Genomic DNA, 9103 nt, shown 5'->3' with positions numbered 1-9103 from the left:
TTTTGACACTAAAAATATTAGAATATGTGTCTAAAATAAGTTGTCACAATAGCTCAATTTATTGTAACACTTTTTTTTACTCTAAAAAAATTAAAATAATGATAAAAAAAAGGTTATTACAATAACATGGTTTTCTTGTGACAGTAATATCAATAGTAAAAGTATTACAATAGTTACAAACTTATCATCACTCATGTTATTTTTACTAGTGACAAATTTTTTCTCACTAGTATTTATCAAAATAGTGCCGAATGAATTATGTCACAAATATTAAAATTATTTCTAAGAATAATTATTGTCACTAATAAATTAGTTATTGTGACAATAAAATTTATCAATTCATAAAAAAAAAAATCATTAGTGACTATAAAAAAAAATTGTCACAAAAAATTGCACCTGCAATTATAAAATAATAGTTACTAAAAAGTTGTTTCAAAATAAAATATGATTATAGTGATACAAAAATGTAGTCAACACATCTATTTTAAAAATAAAAGAAAATGATGACAATTATTATAAATAACATACCTATATATATAATGTTTTTAATTTCTTAAATCTAATCTCAAAAGTAATACATAAAATACAATTATAAATAAAATCATACTAGGATTTTTCCACCCAAAAACTAAATAATTACTATAAAAAGTTTTAGTCAACAATATGATCACGTTCAAGTGGAAATTCAAACTATAAGTCCATAGTTGATCCTAGTAAAATTTACTCTTCATTATTTTCTTACAAAACAAACAAAAATAAGAAAAAAAATGAATAGTAAACAATTGTCTTATATAATTGTTATTATAATATTAATAAATGACATTAATTATTTAACTATTATACTTACATCATTACTTGGAGAATTTGATGTAGATGCATTGGATAATAGACTAGAAATTAATCCATCACCTGCTAAACATGCAAATACATCTTTCACTCAATTTCATGGTTTGTTTCTCAATAGCCTTACCTTGAGCCATAAGTTCTTCATGTTGAGCTTCCATATTTTTTTGAAGTTGGATGTTGGCCTTTTTTATTTTTTTTTGTGATTTCAGTAAACTTTTCAACCTCTTTCTTTATACCTTCAACTTTAGCAATAATGCGACTTTTTTCTTGAGAGATAGATGTGATCCCTATAACACCTACACCACACAAGTAATTTGACTTTGTTCCCAAAACAAGAGCAAAATGCTCCACTAGTGATATCAGTGCAGATGAAATGTTTTTTTTTATTTTTCTTACCCTCTTCTTGAAGTTTGTTTCACATGGTATGAATAATAATTAAAATTTTTTAAATTAATAAATTTAGTGTTAAATCGCAAACAAAATTTTAAATAATTTCTATACCATTATTTCCTCTGCATATAGAACAAACCAAGTTCCATTAAATCTCATTTATATTGCCTTCCAAAGTGTCATAGCATCTGGCTATTCTTTGAAATCTTCATCTTTCTTAAGTACCAAAAAAAAAAAAAAACCAAGTATAAGCATAACTAATTAAAAAAATGATCTAAAATGAGCGTGAATTTGACTTTTTGTAAAATTAATTTTACTATCTCATATGCTTTCCGAACAATTGACTTTGTGCTGACAATGGATCCTATTTGTTGATTTCCCCAATTAGTTGTGTTTTGTTCACTTTGAGCCTATGTTATGGTAAAAAAATATTTTTATAACATAAATAACAAAATATAATTAAATTTATTGAATAAGCAAACTACTTTAAATTTATTTATAGTCCATTTATTAACGAATAGCCATTGCCAATTATTTGGATCCATATTAATTGGACAATTCTTGCTCTTGAGATAACTTTGGTATAAATGGTAATGACACTGACTATGGAAAACCGTATCGTCTTAAACAAATACAAAATTCAAACCCTTAACTATGGAAGCTAGAATTAAGGAAAAACAATATAACATTTAATAATCAATAATTAAACTATGACTTTATAAATAAAAGTCATTTTTCCTATTAAAATGCCTTTTTTTTCAAAAGATAAAATTATGAGCAAACCTTCAAGCTATCATAACAAACAATATATCCTAATAAGCATAACTTAAAAATCTTTACCTAACTTATTTGTAACACATTATTTATGAAATAGTAATTAACTATTTTTAATTGGTATTTATAAGCACTTGTTAACGGGATTCTAAAAATAATATTAACTACTTTTAAATTTCTAATTAAGACACTTTTTAGTAAAATAATTTTGTAAGAAAAAATTAATATTTTAAATTCATTATAATTGTCCATGTAGCAACTTTTATGAGTTTTTTTTCCTTTTCACTTTTTTTTTTTTTTGAGATTTTAGGCTTTTATTAGATAAATTCTGTGAGAATATGAAGTCAATGGAAGTATCCACATGTCACCCTAATTTGTGTTTTTTTTTTTAACTTTCGTCATTTTTAATTCGGTAAATTTTGTAAAAAAAATTATTAATAAAATAAAAAAATAAAAAAATTTGACCCATGATAATGCGCAAATATCCATATAATTATACATAAAAGAGAGAAATATATATTATCTTATTTTTTTAAAACAATATTAATATCAATAATGATTTTCAAAATCATATTACTTTTTTTTTTTTTTCAAGAATATGGAATGTGTCTTTTTAAGCAAATGTCACATTTCTTCAGTTGAAGGGCATTTTCTAAAAGGACAAAATTGTGAGTGTAAATCTCAAGGCTCATATAATGGATAAATTTTCATAATGGATATTGTTGATCCGTTGTGTCAGTAATGACATTGTCTATGGAAAGCAGTATCGTACTAAACGAATATAAAATTCACACCTTTAACAATGGAAGCTAGTATTAAGGAAAGATAATCTCACATTTAATAGTCAATAATTGAAAAGTGGCTTTATAAATAAAAGTCGTTTTTCCTATTGAAATGTCTTCTTTTTCAAATGATAAAATCATGGGCAAACCTTTAAGCTATCATAACAAACAATATATCTTAATAAGCATAATCCAAAAATCTTTACCTAACTTATTTGTAATATATTATTTATGAAATATTAATTTAACTATTTTTAATTAGTACTTATAAGCATTTGTTAACCGGATTTTAAAAATAATATTAACTACTTTTAAATTTCTCATTAACGTACTTTTTAGTAAAATCATTTTATAATAAGAATTTAATAATTTAAATTCATTAGAATTTTTACATAGCACCTTTTACGAGTGGTTTTTTTTTTTTGTTTTTTCCCTTTTCACTTTTTTTTTATTTTCTTGAGAATTTGGTTTTTTTATTAGATAAATTCTATGAGAAAATAAAGTTAATGGAAGTATCCACATGTCACCCTAATTTGGTTTTTTTACCTTTTTTTTTATTTGGTAAAATTTACAAAAAAAAAATATAATTAATAGGAATGATAAAATAAAAAAAAAATTGACCCATAGTAATGCGTGAATATTCATCTATTTATATATAAAGGAGCGAAATATATATTATCTTATTTTTAGCAACAATACTATTATCAACAATAATTTTCTAAATCATATTAATTTTTTTAAAAATTTTCAAGGGTGTGGATTGTTGTTGTTTCAAAAATGTCACATTTCTCCTATTGAAGGGCATTTTCTTAAATCACAAAATAGTGACTATAAATCTCAAGAGTCACAAAGCGGATAATATCTTATAATAAATATAATTCAATAATTTTTAAATTAATAATGTTGATCCTTTGTATCAATAATGACATTATCTATGAAAAGTCGTATCATCCTAAATGAACACAAAATTCACACCATTAACTATGGAATCTAGCACTAAGGAAAAACAATCTCACATTTGATAATGAATAATTGAAGTGTGGGTTTATAAGTAAAATTCATTTTTCCCTTTGAAAGTTGTTTTTCCTGTTTAAATGTATTTTTTTCAAAAGATAAAATTGTATCTTTAAGTTATCATAATGAACAATACATCCTAATAACCGAAATCCAATAATCCTTATCTAACTTATTTTTAACACATTATTTATGAAGTAGTTATTTAAATATTTTTAATTGGCATCTATAAGCACTTGTTAACAGTATTTTTAAAATAATATTAATTACTTTTCAAATTTCTTATTAAGACACTATTTAGTAAAATTATTTTATAATAAGAAAATGTTAATTGGCATCCAATGAAATTGATTAAAATTATATTTTATAATAAAAAATGTTAATGAATATCCAATATCATTGATTAATATGATATTTTATAATAAAAATATTAATATATCAAATTACACTTATATTTTTTTAAAAATGGGTGATTTGGTAAAATATTATTTGATGGCTAATGACAGCGATTTGAAAGCAAATTGTTGGTCAGCTCGATTATAAATAAGGAAAGTCAAGATTTTTTTGAAAGAACAAAACTGGCGAGTAAGCAAAATCCGACGTGGCACAAATAAGTGAACAAAAAAGAGGTACGTAGCCAACAAGTGTTATTCTCTCTCCAGAAATTCATAACGGTTACAAATTTTTACGTTATCAAAAATACCCTTTTTCATTTAGTTCCACTTGCCTTAACTGTCATGGAAAGGGAACTAATTTTGTAATTTTATTCCGTAAACCAAATCCAAATTCGATACGGAATGTTTTCGGCGCCTTTAAATAGCGTGGGTTCTTTTGTTTCCTTCACTATAATTCTTACAAGCTCTGCTGTTTTTTATTTCAGAATTTTTAAGACATTTTGTTTTTATAGTTCCAAGGAGGTCAAATGGCTCAACAAGCAACAAAGGAAGCGTCGACAAAAAGCCCAGTGGAGTCCGTTGGGGTTGCCGTTCCCCCTCCACCGCCATCTTCCTCCTTACCGAAAAATCAAGAAAAATGCATCGGCGGCGGATGCGGCGTCCAATCCAGTGTCTTGAAACGAGTTTTCTATCAGAACAACGCGAACTTCGGACGAAGCACGGTTCCGTCGCGGCTCATGTACTATCGCAATGGTTCGTGGAAGAACTTCTCGGCCGATGTTGTAGAAACACTGAAAACCTGTTTCGTGGAGCGGAAACCAATTACCGAAGCATTGGTCGACGGTGCAAAGTATATTTTTGATTTCAAGAAAATGGTTCAGACTGATTACCTGACAGGAAATTGCAGGTCAATTTCTTGGATCGATGAAAATGACAAGTGTTTTTTTCCTAAAGAGGTTTTCAGCGAAGAAGACTTTATGGAATCCGAATATGAAAACGAAAAGGATGATAATATTATCTGCTATTACAAAACTAAGAATAATAATTGCTATCCTAAGATTGAGATTGAAGTTAAGATTCATCCAACTTCATCGAAGAGAAAGCGAGAGGAGGAGGCTGAAGTGAGTTCCACTAACATAGCCGTGGGAGGAGCTCCTAAACATCCTCTTTTGGAGGAGGGAGGAGCTCCTAAATGGCCTAATACGAAACCGTTGAGTGAAGCAGCGAGAGATTATTTGCTTGTTAGGGGTCATTTCTTGAACGGAATAAGGAAAGTAGATCTAGGGGCTAGGCTTACTTCGATTCATCAGTATAAGCTGGAAGGTCATTTTGATAAGGCTTGTCTCGAGGCTTTTCGGAAGCAGATTGAGATTACTAGGGCTGCAAGAGGCACTTCAAATATGGCTTATGCATGGTATGGAGTGTCTGCCAAGGTTGTGGAGAGTATTTTGGTTCATGGGTTTGGATTGCTCTATAATGCTTATGGGATTGGCGTTTATTTGTCTACTTTTGGGCTGCCACACTTGAGGTAATTCTTTACTTCTTTTGTTTATTGTCCAGTTCTTTACTTAGCTTTCGCACAGTGGATAAGGCTGCATTGGCTCAGTTACCAGTGAGTTTGAGATTTGATCAAGTTAGCTTCAGAATTAATTTAAGTCATGTTCGTACAATGCTAATTTTTGGTTTGTGCAGCTCTGGAGCTCAGTCTAGTAGTAATTTCGTATCATATATTCATGTCATATTTACAACAGGATGAACAAACAGCCTAGTCTTGATCAATTCGCCTTCATAAGTTTAATTACTTTTTAATACGTAGTTTTTCTTTGTTTTTTGGTAATTTTAACTTTTATACTGTTATTTTGATCTGTGTTTTATATCGAATTAATTGTTGTAGCGCAAAGCTAGTAGATTCTGATGATAATGGTGTAAAACATCTTATTCTGTGCCGGGTTATATTGGGGAATGTTGAGAAAGTGGAAGCTGGATTTCGACAGTATCGTCCATCTAGTGTTAATTTCGACACTGGTTCTGATGATCCTAAGAACCCAAAGTGGTATGTGGTGTGGTCAACTAATGCTAAAACGCATATTCTTCCTGAGTTTGTTGTGAGTTTCAGGCCTTCTGGTAACATGCAAGGTAAACTTTCTACTCTCCTTGATATCCTTTTTTTCTTTATATATTTTGGAAGTTAATATTTTAGACGTTTTCTTGTAGGTCAACCGAGGCCACGAGTAGGTATGGAAGCATTGTTTTAAAAAATTAAGGACTCTCTTCCACCTGCAAACTCCAGGAACTATTGATTTCATATAACACATTCAAGGTAAGGAGGCTGCATGTCTAGTAGATGAACATGTTTCTCGCTGCTTATAATGAAAGTTACCTTTAAACTTTAAACAAAATTTATATTTCCAATTGTTGCCACAGGCTGGAACGATGACCAAGGAAGCTTTTTCAAGGAAGTTACGACTTGTTGCTGGGGAAGAGGTTCTGAGATCTGCCATTCAGGAAATTAATGCTTCTGGACAGTATTTTTTATGGAAAAAAAAATTGTCAGTATAAAATTTAGTCACCCACATTTACGGTGATCAACTTTTAAATTCGTTGTTTGTCGTTGCAAATAAACATCACTATTGCATTAGTGACGATTTTTATTAAGTCATCATAATAGTTTTTTGTTTTTAACACAAACTTTAACAATAAAAGTATTAGAATATTTGATTAAAATAAATTGTCACAATAGCTCAATTTATTGTGATACTTTTTTCGACTCTAAAAATACTAAAATAATGATGAAAACATTGCCATAATAGCATGGTTTTCTTGTGACGATAATATTGATACTAAAACTATTGCAATAGATACAAAATTATCGTCACTCAAATTATTTTTATTAGTGACAAATTTTTTCTCACTAATATTCATCAAAATAGTATCAAATGATTAATGTTACAAATATTAAACTAATTTCTAACAATAACTATTGTCACTAATAAATTAGTTATTATGATAATAAAATTTGTCAATTTATAAAAAAAAAAAAAAAAACTATCATTAGTGACTATAATAAATAAATTGTCATAAAAAATTGCATTTGCAATTATTAAATAATAGTCACTAAAAAGTTATTTCAAAATAAAATATGATTATAGTGACATCAAAATGTAATTACCTTATCTATTTTAAAAATAAAAGAAAATGATGACAATAATGATGAAGTAAAAATGCACTAGGAATTAATCCTTTACCTACTAAACATGCAAATATATCTTTCACTTGTTTTAATTCCATAGTTTGTTTCTGAATAGCCTTACCTTGAGCCATAAGTTTTTCACATTGAGCTTCCATATTTTTTTTAAGTTCGATGTTGTCCTCATCTTTTTTTCTTTTTTTTGTGATTTCAGTAAGCCTTTCAACTTTTTTTTTGTATGTTTCTTTGCAGCCTCAACTTCAGCAATGATATGACTTTTTTCTTAAAAGATAAATGTGATCTCTCCAACATCTACACCACACAAGTAATTTGACTTTGTTCCCCAAACAAGGGCAAAATGCTCCACTCGTGGTATCAATGTAGATGAAATCTTTTCTTGAATTTTCTCACTCTCTTCTTGAAGTTTGTTCTATATGGTATAAATAATAATTAAAAAATTTCAAATTAATAAACTTAGTATTAAATCATAAATAAAATTTTAAATAATTTCTATACCATTATTTCTTCCCTATTTGGAACAAACCAAATTCCATTCGGTCTCATTCATGTTGCCTTCCAAAATATCACAACATCTGGCTATTTTTCATAATATTTATATTTCTGAAGTATAAAAAAAAAAAACCAAGTATAAGCTATTAATAAAAAAAATGATCTAAAATAAGGATGAATTTGATGTTTTATAGTATCTTAAAATTGATTTTATCATCTCATATGTCTTCTAAACAATTGACTTTGTGTCGACAATGGATCCTATTTATTGATTTCCCCTATTAGTTGTGTTTCATTCATTTTGAGCCTACATTATGGTAAAAATTTTTTTTTTATAACATAAATAACAAAATATAGTTAAATTTATTGAATAAGCAAACTATCTTAAATTTATTTGTAGTCCATTTATTGGTGAATAACCATTGCCAATCATTTGGATCCACATCAATTGGATAATTCTTACTCTTGAGATAGCTTTGATACAAATGATAATGACACTATATATGGAAAGCCATATCATTTTAAATGAACACAAAATTCATACCTTTAACTATGGAAACTAGTATTCAGGAAAAACAATATAACATATAATAGTCAATAATTAAACTGTGAGTTTATAAATAAAGTCATTTTTCCTATTGAAATGCCTTCTTTTTCAAAAGATAAAATTGTGAGCAAATCTTCAAGCTGTCATAATAGATAATATATACTAATGAGCATAGTTCAAAGATTTTTACCTAACTTATTTGTAACACATTATTTATAAAATAGTAATTTAACTATTTTTAATTGGTATTTATAAGCACATGTTAACGGGATTCTAAAAATAATATTAACTACTTTTAAATTTCTAATTAAGACATTTTTTAGTAAAATTATTTTATAAAAAGAAACCAATATTTTAAACTCATTAGAATTGTCCATGTAGCACCTTTTATGAGCTTTTTTTTTTTTTTCTTTTTTTTCCTTTTCAATTTTTTTTGAGATTTTGATTTTTTTTATTAGATAAATTTTGTGACAACATAAAGTCAATGGAAGTATTCACATGTCACCCCAATTTGTTTTTTTTTTTCTTTTTTTTAATTTGGTAAATTTTGCAAAAAAAATGATTAATAAAAATAAAAAATAAAAAAATTTTGACCCATGGTAATGCGCAAATATCCATATAAGTTATATATAAAAGAGATAAATATATATTATCTTAT

General features: G+C 27.2%; 1 protein-coding gene across 1 annotated transcript; it reads left to right on the top strand.

The window, feature by feature from the left end:
- The first annotated feature begins 4635 nt into the window (after positions 1 to 4635).
- On the top strand, positions 4636 to 6860 carry LOC111315104 (inactive poly [ADP-ribose] polymerase RCD1-like). The gene is made up of 4 exons (XM_089749538.1): positions 4636 to 5729; positions 6096 to 6337; positions 6416 to 6521; positions 6626 to 6860. Exons 1-3 carry the CDS (start codon positions 4729 to 4731, stop codon positions 6454 to 6456), a joined length of 1284 nt encoding a protein of 427 aa, XP_089605664.1. The 5' UTR covers positions 4636 to 4728; the 3' UTR covers positions 6457 to 6521; positions 6626 to 6860.
- The last annotated feature ends 2243 nt before the right edge of the window (positions 6861 to 9103 follow it).

This window comes from Durio zibethinus, chromosome 20 (assembly GCF_047325235.1).
Source record: "Durio zibethinus cultivar Kanyao isolate XHJ-2024 chromosome 20, ASM4732523v1, whole genome shotgun sequence".
NCBI classification, from domain to species: domain Eukaryota; kingdom Viridiplantae; phylum Streptophyta; class Magnoliopsida; order Malvales; family Malvaceae; genus Durio; species Durio zibethinus.
The sequence above is the reverse complement of the archived record's forward strand: the minus strand, read 5'-3'. Positions and strand labels throughout refer to the sequence as shown.